The 15,530-nt window shown below is 34.5% G+C and overlaps 1 protein-coding gene across 1 annotated transcript; it reads right to left on the bottom strand.

Moving 5' to 3' along the window:
* Nucleotides 1-375: 375 nt before the first annotated feature.
* On the bottom strand, nt 376-8,506 carry LOC139040752 (olfactory receptor 10AG1-like). The gene has a single exon (XM_070487725.1). It carries the CDS (start codon nt 1,712-1,714, stop codon nt 725-727), a length of 990 nt encoding a protein of 329 aa, XP_070343826.1. The 5' UTR covers nt 1,715-8,506; the 3' UTR covers nt 376-724.
* Nucleotides 8,507-15,530: the final 7,024 nt, after the last annotated feature.

The raw sequence follows: 15,530 nt of genomic DNA, 5'->3' as shown, positions 1-15,530 counted from the left end.
AAGACAAGTCCTAATGCCCAACTGCTATTCATGTTTACCAATGTTCTATTCACCAAAGATAATCACATCACAGTCAAGGTGGGAAGGAATAACAAAAGGGCATGGATACAATAAGGAAAGATTTATTGGGGGCCATTACCATATATGTGCAACATGGTCTTCTTAATGACTCCATAAGCGTCTATTATATTTATACAACATATTTACTAAAATATTTCTCAATACAAGTATTCACTTTTAAAGTTTTTTTGCTTAGAACTAGAGTGCTGCAATAAACATTATCTTATGCATTCATTATTTTTAGTAGTCCTTCTTATACATGTATCCTTATGTATTTATGCTTTAATTTCTATAAATAAATCATTTAGTAATGACTCTATAGCATCTAAGGATGTTTTGATTTTTCAATAGAGAATGTTGAGATAATGTCTAGAAAGATCAGCAAAAGAATTAAAAAAGGTATGATTTAAATTATAGAACATACTACCTATCACATCATCTTGTTTAGTTACACATCTTTATTTACTAGTTTACAGTGAAGAGGAAATTGATCTTTAAAAGTAAAACTACTAAATAAATGAACACAGGTATCACAACTATGAGAAAATGAGTCTACTAAAAGTAATTACATCACTAGTTTATTTAAAAATTTACGACAATAATGAAAAGAAATTTCAATTAAATCTGCATGCAAATTAAATATATAAAACAGTAACTTACTAGTTCAAATATCCCACAATGCTGAAAATTTGAGAAGAAATTTTCTCAGTGCCTCTTTGACATCTTTGTTCCGCAGACTGTATATCATAGGATTGAACATTGGGGTCAAAACAGCATAGAAAAGAGAGAGTAGTTTGTCCATTCCTTCATATTGATTGGATTTAGGTTTTAAATAAGTGATAGTGGCTGATCCATAGAATAAAACTACAACTATGAGGTGGGAAGAGCAGGTTGAAAATGCTTTGGTCCATCCTGTACTTGATGGCAATTTCAGGATAGTAGAGATAATTCTAATATAGTACCCAAGTATCAACATAAAAGGAACAGTGACAAATAGTACAGCAAATATGTAGACCATCATCTTATTCACAAAGATGTCTCCACAAGCCAGCTTCAATAATGGGGGTATATCACAGAAGAAGTGGTTGATTTGATTGGAACCACAAAAGGGCAGAGAGAAAATCTGGCATGTTTGCCCTATCTGAACTGGAAGTCCACTCATCCAGGAGGCAACCACCAGCTGGACACAGACCTTGTGGTTCATGACTAGAGGATAGTGCAGAGGGTTACAAATGGCCACATATCGGTCATAGGCCATCATGGCCAGAAGGAAACACTCAGTAGCTCCCAGCATGAGGAAGATGCACATTTGTGTAGCACAGGCAAAAAAAGAAATAACTCCTTTCTGGGTCCAAAGGTCCATGAGCATTTTGGGAATTGTGACAGATACATAACAGATTTCTAGAAAGGAAAAATTGCTGAGGAAAAAATACATAGGGGTCTGAAGAGAGAAATCTATTCTTGTTATTAGAATTATGATACCATTTCCCAACAAGATAATGATATAGATGACTAAGAATATCCCAAAAAGAACCCAGTGGAATTTGGGAATGTCAGAAAAGCCCAAGAGAACAAATTCCATCATTATAGTGCAGTTGATTTCTGTAATTTTCAAATTATTTTCTCTCTGTGGACTTAGATTTTTTGGCTGCATTTTCCTCTTTTATAATTGGATTGGGACGTGAGCTTTGGTCTATATAGTTTCTCAATTGCTTGCTCACGTTTGTATTCTGTGATCCTGGGAGATTTGATGTGAAACCAGGAGCTATAAAGTCATCTGCAGAAAAAGAATTAATTAAATAAATAAAATGCTTAAACTATTTATGGTGTTAGATTTGCATTCTAATTAGACCAATAAGATCCCTATAGCTAGAAATTTTTATTTAATTTCACAGTGTGAGAAGGGAGAATGTAGATGAACTATTTATTCCAGTCAAAACCCCAAATCAATGATCAATTGACTAACTCTCATGAATTTTTTTCCCAATCAATCTAGACCATAATATAGCATCTGGCTTATAAGATCTAACACAATGTTCCACTAACTTTGCGTGCATGTCTTTTCTACCTTAACATTACATCCCATGGTTCATTCTATAAAGAATATAGCACAAGGTTCTCCCCTAATATGTTACTTCATACATGATTCTGAATTAAGTTAAAAGTGGAAATTATTATTAGAATTGGTTATTTTCTATGAAGTGAGAGAGGGTAATTAAAAATACAATTGTAAAAATACAATATCATGAGGTTCCAGTAATTCTCATTCTAATTTGTTGAATTCAAATGGATTTTATTGCTTAAAAAACACAAATTATGGCATTTTGAATCTAATAATATCTAGGCATTGTAGGAGAGAAAGACAATTCCTGTACACCCTCTAGGTCCTTCTGGCTGGTCTAAGAATTAAATTGACATGAGACAGAAGTACAGGAAAAAATCAAACAAAGCTTTATAACATGTATACACGGCAAAAACCCAGAAAAACTGAGTCACGTACTAGAATGGCCAAGATTGTCATCTTAAATATCATCTTCAGCTAAAGACAAAGGAGGGTGTTCGGAGTTGAGGGGGTGTCAGTTATGGGAGATTACCAGAAGTATAGTAAACAAGAATAAGGTTATTATGCAGATTTACGTCCTTTCCTTCCCCACTGATAAGAGTTTCTAGAGACAAGGTCACCCCTCTCTTCCAGGTACAGATTTCCCTTACAAATGTAAATATTTCTTACAAAGGATGATGTCTACTTGGTTTTCAGGGTTTCTCCCATGTGTGCAGTTTTTTAAAAATATCGAGCCCAAAATAATCCTCATACCAAGGAGATAAACGTTGAGGTGGAAAATTCTGCTCCCCTACAGGCATATTGCTTTATTTTGAGCCAAAATTAAATGTTTCTAGGGAAAAGTAAAATCAATATAAAAAAAGTTTAGTAAATGCAGTCAGATGTTGTGTTCAAATCTTGCCATGTTTATGGTCTGATTTGATTGTGTAACATAATAATAGGATATGAGCAAAAGAATTTGTGCCACATATATCTTTTCCAGGAATTAAAATTTGGATGAAATTAATGTATCATATTTTCCTAAATAAAGGGAGATTCCCTAATAAAAACAGAGTCCTTCTCATAGAAATACTTTTACTTATAAAACGAACATTTATTTTATTATCAGAGTAGCTAAATGTTCAATTAATTTGAATGCAATATGTCATTATTTGATTATATTTTCTTAATATGATAGTTCTTAAAGTGAATGACTTTTAACATTATAATTAACAACAATAGACAAGTTAAGAGTTTATATATTTCAAATGCTTCAAACACATTATCTAATTTTTTTAATTCAGAAATTCAGAAATCTACAGGTGCTGTCTTAAATAATGAATGCATTTTCAACCAACTACTCATGATTTTATTTGTTTGATATTATTTATTGAATCTTCATCCTGAAATTAAAAAATCATCTTGAATTGAAATAGAATATCAACATATCAGTAGTTCATATTTACCTTTTTCAATTTTGCTGAAGTTGCTTCTTTCTCATGGACGACGTTTTCATATTGTTAAATAGGAATTTGTTTAGGATCTACACCATTTTTAAACAAGAAGTTAATTTGCTTTTTTAGTTTATTTTTTATTCAAAGCAGACCGGCCTTGGACTAACATCTGTTGCCAATCTTCCTCTTTTTGATGAGGAAGATTGTCCCTGAGCTAATATCTCTGCCAATCCTCCTCCTCTTTGTATGTGGGATGCTGCCACATCATGGCTTGATGAGCAGTGTACAGGTCTGTCCCAGGGATCCAAACCCACGAACCGCAGGCCAACAAAGTGGAGTGTGGAAATCTAACAACTATGCTGCTGGGCTGGCCTCTAATTTGCTTTTTAAACAGCAGATGCTCTTTACAGAGGAAATATTACTTCTTCCCTGTGGGAATACTTCTTTTCCTTCCTTACATCTAAATTGCTAGTTAAATACTCCTGTTCGCAATTAATTTGTTGTGTTTTTCCAAACGATTCTTCCATGGTAGATCAGTTTCCTTCAGTCTCTCTATCGAATATAATTTTATGTACTCTTGATTTCCAAATACAGAGTGCATGGATGTCCTAGAAGAAGAAATACTCTTAATGATCTGATATTACCTGAAGGAAAATGTTCTAATTCCTTATTTATTTATTTCTTATGTCTTATTTTATTTTCTATAATTCCTCCGAATAGACCTTTGTGGCAAATCATGCATTGTTAACATCATCTGGACATGTTTTATCTATTTTCTCATCTTTAAGGGGCACTGACTTGCTTTGTAGAAGTAGACATTTGTGGGTGTGGGGTAAATTTTATGAAGACAATGGCAATTCTGTCCTATAGAATCTAAGATTATTTAAATTATGATTTTCTCTAAGACACTATGGGAGCCCCTGCATAGACCTACCTAGCTCACTAATGAACTCTGTAAATAAGGATTAAGAACAGTATTATCTATATTTTTTTGAAAAAATCCCTGTTATTGCAACATTTAATAACTTAATATTTCACAATTTTAACCCTCCTCTATGCACTTTTTGGGGAGAACTGCTTCAAGCATGAAGCTAAGATTTCCAGCCCCAAAATACTGCTCGATATTTGATTAAATTTTGTTTCCATATCAACATGCTATTGTTACTGTAACAGATTCATTAACATGCCAGAGACTCTGCTCATCTTCATTCATTCAGAATATTTCTTCCAACTTTTGTCCTCAGCTTTTTTTCTTAGTCAGGAGGTTATAGTCCCTTTTAATTCTTTCACTGAACTTATATTTGGAGATGATAGGTACTTCCAGATCTCTCACCTCCACTGCCTGGGACAAAGCACCCCCCAACTCCACTGCCAGAAAGGTGGAATTAGACACTGATGTGCAGAACAAGAGTTTGATGTTTTCTAACTAAATAATGTGCCCCTGCTGTCTCCACTGGCTTCAGGGCCAGTGCTTATCAGATAGGAGATGCTAATGGAAACCTCATGACTAACTGGTTGTGTAATACAATGAGTTTTGGCCATCTGACTCAATCATATGTTCTTCATAGGAAAGGAATACCTAAATGTCCAACTTAGCCATAATGAGAATCTGCGGACTATGAATAGGTGTGACACATGCTCCCAATGGCCAGAGAAGAAAAGACACATTTTCTTTTCTTTTCTTTTTTTTTTTTTTTTTGCTTTCCATACACAACACTACAGCAGTGGGAGAAATTCTGAGAAAGGACTCCTTGCTGAAACTGGAAAACATTCTCACTACCAACTGAAGCTATCACCATAAATATGTGCTCCTTTTCCCCTTCACCCACCTTCCAACTCCCTTCCCCTCTGGTAACGACTAATCTGTTCTCTTTCCCCATGTCTTTGCTTATCTTCCATGTATGAGTGAAATCATGCTGTGCTTGTCTTTCCCTACCTGGTTTATTTTATTTAACATAATATCCTCAAGGCCCATCCATGTTGTTGCAAATGGAACAATTTTCCCTTTTTGTGGCTGAGTAGTATTTCATTGTATAAACCTCTTCTTTATCCGTTCATCTGTTGATGGACACTTGGGTTGCTTCCACATCTTGGGTATTGTGAATAATGCTGCAATGAACATAAAGGTGCATAAGTCTCTTTGAATTATTGACTTTAAGTGCTTTGGCTAAACACCCAGTAGTGGGATAGCTAGATCATATGGTATTTCTATTTTTAACTTTTTGAGAATTCTCCACATTGTTTTCCACAGTGGCTGTACCAGTTTGTATTCCCACCAGCAGTGTATGAGGGTTCCCTTTACTCGACATCCTCTCCATCATTTGTTACTTTTTGTCTTGGTGATTATATCCATTCTGACAGGTGTAAGGTGATATCTCATTGTAGTTTTGATTTGCATTTCCCTAATGATTAGTGATGTTGAACATCTTTTCATGTGTCTGTTGGACATCTGTATATCTTCTTTGAAAACATGTCTGTTCAGGTCCTCTGTCCATTTTTTGATTGGGTTGTTTATTTTGGGGTTGTTGAGTTGTATGAGTTCCTTATATATTTTGCAGATTAGCCCCACGTTGGATGTATGATTTGCAAACATTTTTTCCCAGTTGGCGGCCTGTCTTTTCATTATGTTCATAATTTCTTGTCTTTCAGAAGCTCTTTAGTTTAATGTAGTCCCATTTGTTTATTTTTTCTTTTGTTTCCCATGCCTGAGTAGATATAGTATTCAAAAAGATGCTTCTAAGACTTGTCAGAGTGTACTACCTATATTTTCTTCTAGGAGTTTTATGCTTTCAGGTCTTACATTCAAGTCTTTAATCCATTTTGAGTTGATTTTTGTATGTGGTGTAAGATAACAGTCTACTTTCATTCTTTTGCATGTGGCTGTCCAGTTTTCCGAGCACCATTTATTGAACAGACTTTCCAATCTCTATTGTATATTCTTGGCTCCTTCACCGAAGATTAGCTGTCCATGGGTGTGTGGTTTTATTTCTGGGCTTTCAATTCTGTTTCATTGATGTGTGTGTCAGTTTTTGTGCCAGTAGCATGCTGTTTTGATTACTATAGCTTTGAAGTATGTTTTGAAAACAGAGATTGTGATGCCTCCTGCTTTGTTCTTTTTTCTCAGGATTGCTTTGGCTATTCATGGTCTTTGATTGTTCAACATAAATTTTAGGATTCTTTGTTACATTTCTGTGAAGAATGTCTTAGGGATTCTGGTTAGGATTAGACTGAGTCTGTAGATTGCTTGAGGTTATGTGGACATTTTAATAATGTTTATTCTTCCAATCCATGTGCATGGAATACATCTCCATTTCTTTATGTCCTCTTCAATTTCTTTCAATGATGTCTTATAGTTTTCATTGTACAGGTCTTTCACCTCCTTGGTTAAATTTATTCCTAGATATTTTATTCTTTTTGTTTTTATTGTAAATGGAGTTTATTCTTGAATTCTCTTTCTTCTGTTTTGTTATCTGAGTATAGAAATGCAACTGATTTTTGTACGTTGATTTTGTGCCCTGCAACTTTGCTGCAGTTGTTAGTTATTTCTAATAGTTTTCTGATAGATTCTTTGGGGTTTTCTATGTAAAGAATCATGTCATCTGCAAACAGAGTTTCACTTCTTCCTTTCCAAATTGGATACCTTTTATTTCTTTTTCTTGCCTAATTGCTCTAGCCAAAACCACCAGTGTATGTTGAATAGGAGTGACAAGAGTGGGCACCCTTGTCTTAGTCTTGTTCTTAGAGGGAGGGTGTTAAGTTTTTTACCAAAATGTATGAGGTTGGATTTGGGTTTGTCATGTGTGGGTTTTATTATGCTGAGGTGCTTATCTTCTATACCCATCTTATTGAGAGTTTTTATCATAAGTGAATGCTGTATCTTGTCAAATGCTTTCTCTCCATCTATTGAGATGATCACGTGATTTTTATTCCTCATTTTGTTAATGTGGTGTATCACATTGATTGATTTGTGGATGTTGAGCCATCCCTGCATCCCACTTGATCATAGTGTATGCTCCTTTTAATGCATTGCTATATTCGATTTACCAATATTTTGTTGAATATTTTGGCATAGATGTTCATCAGCAATATTAGCCTGTAATTTTCTTTCTTTTTTTTGTGAGGAAGATTGGCCTTGAGCTATCATCTGTTGCCAATCTTCCTCCTTTTTTCTCTCTCCCCAAAGCCCCAGTACATTAGTTCTATATCCTACTTGTAGGCCATTCTAGTTCTTCTGTGTGGGATGCCACCACAGCATGACTTGAAGAGTGATGTGTAGGTCCGTGCCCAGGATTGAAACTGGCAAACCCTTGGCTGCCAAAGCAGAGCACATGAACTTAACCACTCAGCCACAGGGCTGGCTCATGTCCTGTAATTTCCCTTCACTGTGTTGTCCTTGTCTGGTTTAAGGATAAGAGTGATGTTTCCTTATAACATGTTGGGAAGTGTTCCATCTTCTTCAATTTTTTGGAATAGTTTGACAAGGATAGGTATTAAATCTTCTTTGAATGTTTGCTAGAATTCTTCAGAGAAGGCATCTGGTCCTGGACTTTTGCTTTTGGTAGTTTTTTTTGTTGTTGTTTCAATCTCCTAATTTGTGATTGGTCTGTTGAGATTCTCAATTTCTTCTTGATTCAGTATTGGGAAGTTGTATGATTCTAAGAATTTATCCATTTCTTCTAGTTATCCAATTTGTTGGCATATAGTTTTTCATGGTATTCTCTTATAATCCTTTGTATTTCTGTCGTGTCTGGTGTAATTTCTCCCTTTCATTTCTAATTTTATTTATTTGAGCCCTTTTTCTTTTTTCTTAGTGTGTCTGGTTAAGAGTTTGTCAATTTTGTTTATCTTCTCCAAGAATCAGCTCTTACTTTTATTGATCCTTTCTCCTGTTTTTTTTTTTTTGCTTGTTTTTTGGTTTCTATTTCATTTATTTCTGCTCTAATTTTTATTATTTCCATCCTTCTGCTGACTTTGGGCTTTGTTTGTTCTTCTTTTCCTGGTTCTCTTAGGTGTAATTTAATATCATCTATTTGAGATCTTTTTGTTTGTATAAGTGGGCCTGTATTGCCATGAATTTCCCTCTTAGCTGTCTTTTTGTTGCATCCCATAAGAGTTGGTATGATGTATTTGCATTTTCATTCGTCTTTAGATACTTTTATATTTCTCCTTTGATTTCTTCATTGATCCAATAGTTGTCCAGTGCAGTGTTGTTTAGTCTCCACATATTTGTCACTTTGCAGCTTTTTTCTAGTAGGTGAGTTCTAGCTTCATAGAATTCTGGTCAAAAAAGATGCTTGATATGATTTCAACCTTCTTAAATTTATTGATGCTTGCCTTGTTTTCCAACACATGGTCCATCTCTGAGAATGTTCCATGTGCACTTGAGAAGAATGTGTATTGTGCTGCTTTTGGATGGAGTGTTCTATATATGTCTGTTAAGTTCATCTAGTGGAGTTTTTCATTTAATTCCACTATTTCTTTGACTCTCTGTGTGGATGATCCATCTATTGATTCAAATGGGGTGTTGAGGGCCCCTACTGATATTTTATGCTATCAATATTTCTCTTTATCTCTGCTAATAGTTCCTTTATATACTTTAGTGCTCCTGTGTTAAATCCATATATGTTCATAAGTGTTTCGTCCTCTTAGTGGAACATCCCTTTTATCATTATATACTGCCCCTCTTTGTCTCCCATTGCTATTTTTATCTTGAAGTGTGGTTTGCCTGATATGAGTTTGGCAACACCTTCTTTCTTGTTTTTATGATTAACTTGGAGTTTCATCTTCTATCCCTTCACTCTGAGCCTGTGGTTGTCTTTAGAGCTGAGATGTGTTTGCCAGAGTCAGATATTGTTGGATTTTGCTTTTTAATCTATCCAGCCACTCCATGTGTTTTGACTGCAGAATTCTATCCATTCACATTTAGAGTGAGTATTGATATATGAGGGCTTAATCCTGCCATTTTCTCTCTTTTTTCCCCAGTTGCTTTCTATTTCCCTTGTTTCTTTTCCTCTGTATTTCTGACTGACATTTTCAGTTTTGTGATGGTTTTCTCAATTTTCTGCTTATCATTTATGTCTCTGTTCTCATTTTTTTTGTTTAGTGGTTACCATGAGGTTTGTATAAAATTTCTCATAGATGAGGTAGACCATTTTCTGATAGCATGCTATCGCCATTACTCTAAGCCAGTTCCATCTCTTTCCTCTTTCCTGTCTAAGTTATTGTTGTCACAAATTATTTGATTTTGTGTTGTGAATTTGTGATTAAAATGATGTGTTTATGGTTATTTTATATGCTTTCCTTCCATTTATCTTTAATGTTACAATTGTTTGCTAACCTGTTCTGATAGAGAGCTGCCTTTGTCTGATTTTGTCTATTTATCTTCTTGTTCAAGGCTTTGTAAACCTTTTACTTTTTGTTTCAGTTATGAGGACATTCGTGATCATTTCTTGGGGGGGGCTGTCTTGTGACAATGAACTCCCTCAGCTTTTGTTTAACTGGGAAAGTTTTTATTTCTTCATTATATCTGAAGCATAGTTTTCCTGGATAGATTACTCTTGGGTAAAATCTTTTGTCTTTCAGTATTTTTAATATATCATTCCATTCTCTCCCAGTCTGTAAAGTTTCTCCTGAGAAATCCACTGAAAGCCTGATAGGAGTTTGGATTTCTGATACATTACTCTTGTCCACCATAGTCCTCAGCTTATACGGATCAATATAAGATTGAATTCATGCTAACTGAATTGATTTAAGATAGAAGATAGTTTCAATTACTTTGTCACTTCAGAAAAATGTCAGAAAATTTGAGCTACAATTTAAGCAAAATACAACTTCTTTTTTCAGTTATTGCTTGTAACCATTATGTTGAAAAAAATCAAATAATGAATCCATGATTGGATAACTAGAAAACAATGTCATTGATATATAAAAGGCAACTGGTTAATTGAATTGCATTTTTTTCAATGAGGTTGACATTTTGGAGAAATAATACAATTGTTACTGATCTTCCTTATTGATAGAGAGAGAGCAGCAAAGCTATTCATGAAAATGCCATTATTAATCACTCATACTTCTTTCTTGGATCAATTTGTAGGACTTTTACATGAGATGAAATTGGATCCCTCATACTGTTGGGCAATTAATTTGGACCACATGAAATCTTTTCCCCTGTAAATGACTTTTTTTCATAGAAAATATATTCAGAGAATCATGTCAGCATTCTCTTCTTCCAGATCTTAAGTGTTGATTACATTATGTGTACATTCAACACTTATTCACCAATTAATTTTGGACAAGAATGTTGTACTTTATTTTCTGAATTAGGGGTCATTACTTGAAGAACACATTGCTTGATTTACTTTTGATATCCTGGATTCATTGTTAATAGATTATGTTTCCTTAAAAAAAACCTCAACTATTATTCTTCTGTTTCATTTGTATACAGTTATATTTTCAAAATTCTCATCTACTGTGTTCTTTTCCTTCTTTATTTCTTTAGACAGATTTTATTAAAAATGAAATATTATTATCATAATATCATTAATGATAATGGTATTACCATTAATATATGCTATATACAGATTTATATAAAATGTATTTATATTTTAGACATATATATAGGTAAAAAGTTTCACTGAGAAATAACATTTAAATAAACAATGGAAAGAAGTGAGTGAGTAAAAGGTGAATATCTGTGGTTAGAACAACACGGCAATAAAGGGAGAGAAGCTGGAGGATGCTTGATAAGTTCAAACAACAGCAGGAGGCCAGCAAGAGATGAAAGATATTTAAATGCCAAAGCAATAAAGCTATGACTTTTTAATTTTTTTCAACAAGAATTTTCTTCCCTTGTAATATATTTTATTTTTCAAAATACTTAAAAAGATTTAAACATCTGTTTCCACCCTCTAGGCATTATCACTTTCATGTTGTCACCAAATCCATATTTTTTACTGTCTAATTCTTTGTACTACACAAGTATGAGGATATACACCTTCAAAATCTCTTTCCAGTCTGATTTTTTCATTTTCTGTAATTGATAACATATATGTGCATATATAATACATATATAAATATATATAATATATATTAAAATAAGAACTATTATGCATATACGAAAGTTTAAAATTTCTTGTGTATGGCACCTGTGTTAGTCCAAAAGTGCCCCAAATTCATGAAATAGTAAGTGGTTCCTCAACTTCTCTGCAAGTGAAAGTGGTGTTCTGTTCAAAATTGTTTCCTGCATATACTATGGGCATTCAAACGTGCATGCATTTTCCTAATTTCATTGGCCTAAAATGTGTGTCTATTTTCTACAGCCTATGATGATTTCACCCTCTTGTCATGCTTCAAGCCAGTTCTACACCTTTCCTGAGACCTCACCAGAGAGGGCTCTTCTCCAATGAATACATAGCCTGTCATTTATATCTGTGACCTAAGAAACTCTAACCTTGTTATTTGCCTGATAATCTGCAGATTTTTGTATCCAAATTCTATGTCAGCCCCTTAACATGGGAACAGAGGCTTTCAATACGGTAGATACAAATGTTTGCTCTAGATTCTAAGGGGAGAGTTTGAGTCTTCAGTCCCTATAATTATACTCCATCTCATCATTAGAACTAGCTCTAGTTCTCTAAGACTCAGGCTTTTAAACTGTAATTAGGTTGTGACTTAACTTCCCTGAACCTCATTTTCCTCACAAATAAAATTTAATTGATAACCATCAAACTTCTGAGATGTAAAGATTAAGTGAAATAATGTATGTCAAGTACTATGCAAAAATCTCGGCATAGAAATCCTCAATAAATGTAAACTTGCATTAATATCTCAACAAGGGAAAAGTCTGTCTCTTCTCAGGTACAAAGTGGCTACTTCAGGAAAACAACATTGTCATATTTTCATATCCACCTATCACTCGTAAGTTTTCAAATTATTTTACAGACGTTAACTTTCTTACTGACTGAAAAAGCACCATGAGATTTTGTAACTGAAACATGTTTTTTTATTTACATCTTTTGCTGCCTTCTAAGATGGGTCTTTTCCATCACCTTGATAAGCACTTATTTTCTTAGTGCTTGTAAGGGGCTGGTAACACAAGTTCTGATGTTAAATACTGAGACTATATTTAAGTGATTTGAATAATAAAAGAGGGAACAATTTCAGTGATTAGTGGATTTCAGGGGAAAAGCAATAAGACAATTTAAGCAGTCTCTTGGGGAGAATCAGAGAACAAGCCCCTAAGAACATGAAGGAAAAAGGAATTTGAGTGGACAGATAAATCGATTGAGGATTTAAAAATCAGTTTTCAAGAGGGTGAACTGCGTAAAACATATCCTCTTACCCTCAACAAAATTATCAATAAAATCTTTGCATACTAATACTAAACAATTAGTTAGCTAGTATTGGATAAAAAGTGATTCTATACGTGAACTGCCAGATCTGAGTTACACATTTTCCATATTTCATAGTTGCTAGAACAGGATTTAACAATGAGACCAGATGAATCACTTAATCTAAGTATACGATCTGTTCTGGCCCATATACTATGTCCAAAGACAATATAGTAGTTCAGAGTGTGACAGCACAGGTTTTAAGCTTGTTTCTGCCACTTTTAGATGGATCCCTTTTTTTTTTTAAAGATTTTATTTTTTCCTTTTTCTCCCCAAAGTCCCCCCAGTACATAGTTGTATATTCTTAGTTGTGGGTCCTTCTAGTTGTGGCATGTGGGACGCCGCCTCAGCATGGCTCAACCAGCAGTGCCATGTCCGCGCGCAGGATTCGAACCAACGAAACACTGGGCCGCATGCAGCAGAGCACGCGAACCCAACCACTCGACCACGGGGCCAGCCCCTAGATGGATCCCTTTTTAATGGATCATTCTGCTCACTAGTAAAATGGGAATCATTGATACTGTCTTCCCTTAAATTGATGAGGATTCATGTAAGTGTGGTACTACATAAGGGCACATTACAGTTAGTATTAGAGGCTCATCAAGACCAAATCACAAACATCAGTATGAGGGGAAAAGATAAGAATACCCTTGGTCTTCTGGTCTTCATCTTTCCCTTCCTGACTTACTCAACACTTAATTCTCCCCCCAACACATAACTGTGATCTTAAATCTTTCTTGTTTACATACCTCTCCATAATTTTTAGCTTTGATATTGGCACCTTCACCACAGTAAAAAAGATGAATGTTGATGAGGCAGCGCTCTTCTACTCTTATGTTATGGAAAGATGATCAGGAAATATATGATAGGATCTCGACTTAAAATAGAGTCCTCAGATACCCAAGCTTATGAGTTTTTACTGGACACATAGTACTAAATATAGTATATATGTAGTATAATGCAGTATATATGGGCATGCTTTAGAGCTGAAGAATTTCATATGTGGTGACTGGCAAATTGCTTAAATTATTTTAGCTTCATTGTTTCTTTTAATGCTGTGAAAATTAAATTAATTTCTATAAAATGTGCAGCATAATTCCTGACATTTAGTGAAGTATTCAATAAACACTATCCACTCATATTTTAAATTTAATTAAATATAATATTATAAATAAAGCATAATATTATAAATAAAGGAATTCAGTCAAGACTTCATGCATTGCCATATTCAACAGTTGAAATATTAAGAAAAAAGAAGATAAGAAAGTATATTTCAAATCCTTTAGAAAAAAGTCAAGGTGGAGTCATTCACAAACCAAATTTAAAATGTATCTTTATTTCTTGCCAGTTCTCTAATATCCTTTAGTTATTATGGAATCTCTCTAGTGTTAATATATTAAGATATCTTTATAATTTCTCTTTCCTCATCAGATTTCAGAACATATTGAAAAGTGAGACAGGAAATAGATTGACTGAAGTCAAACCATCACTATTATCGCTCAAAATATAGAACTTGGGGAACTAGACTTTCATCATACAGCCAGCTGTGTTTGAATGAAGCCTTTCATCCCTGAACGTGGTAGGCTTATCCATCCAGCTACTGAAAGTTCTGGACAATTATAAACTTTTTTCATACAGGCAGGTTTCTTAACACATAGAAGAGAATAACCCAGATAAATCCTCTCTGCACGTAGATTTGAAGTGAGAAGCATGGGACTGAGCTGAGAAGTCTGATATCTTCTCATTCATTAATCAGTAAGATCCATCACTAGATAACCACAGGAGCCAGTAGATAATGCAGCAAATGTCCAAGACAACCTCTATGATGAAATAAGACTTTGGAATGTCTAAATTATTTCAAAGCCATGACTGCAGACAAAAGAGAGAATAATTAACATGCTATCACCTGCCCATATAAGTGTATTTTCTTGGGCCACAAAGGAAGAAGAATATTTAGAGTCGCCCCCTGCCAACTTTACTGTAGTTAGAAAATGTTTCCAAGAAAAAGTAAAGTCATGTATTTCTTGGACTGATTGGATGGAAAGTAGCAGGGATGCAAAGACCTTGGAAGATATCAGAAAAGCTAGAAGAAGTAGACCCAACATTTTTTCCTCTATCTGAATGTGTACCTTCTTCTTGACCCTTTCTTGAGTTGGTTAGTTTCTTTCCACTTATACAGTGGGGAGACACACAGTGAAACAGCACAGAAAACCATTTCAGCAGAGCTCACGGAGAGCTAAATCTTTACTCATTGCAAAACACAACCAGAAGTCCCATAAACAACAGCAGATTTGAGAATGGATCATTTTCTATCTCTTCAGAAGTAGATGTTTATTTCTAATTTAGTAGCTACCAGCTTCAATGATGCTCTATGATGCTTACAGCTCACCTTTTGTTTGTTGACCTTTGTCTGTTCTTTGCTCCTCTATTTTCTCTGATTCTAGACTTTTGCCACTTACTCTCTGTTTCCACTGCCTTTTCTCTGAATTCATGGTTAGAAGACCCAAGGAGAATGTGATAGGGTCAGTTGATCACCTCAATTCTGAAAAAGGTTTACTCCAAACCACCCTACAGGCCGCCTCCTGG

This window comes from Equus asinus, chromosome 17 (genome assembly GCF_041296235.1).
Source record: "Equus asinus isolate D_3611 breed Donkey chromosome 17, EquAss-T2T_v2, whole genome shotgun sequence".
NCBI classification, from domain to species: Eukaryota; Metazoa; Chordata; class Mammalia; order Perissodactyla; family Equidae; genus Equus; species Equus asinus.
The sequence above is the reverse complement of the archived record's forward strand: the minus strand, read 5'-3'. Positions and strand labels throughout refer to the sequence as shown.

What these genes read in the sequence shown, in the direction of transcription:
- LOC139040752 (XM_070487725.1), bottom strand. Translation starts at nt 1,714, where the DNA reads ATGCAGCCAAAAAATCTAAGTCCACAGAGAGAAAATAATTTGAAAATT.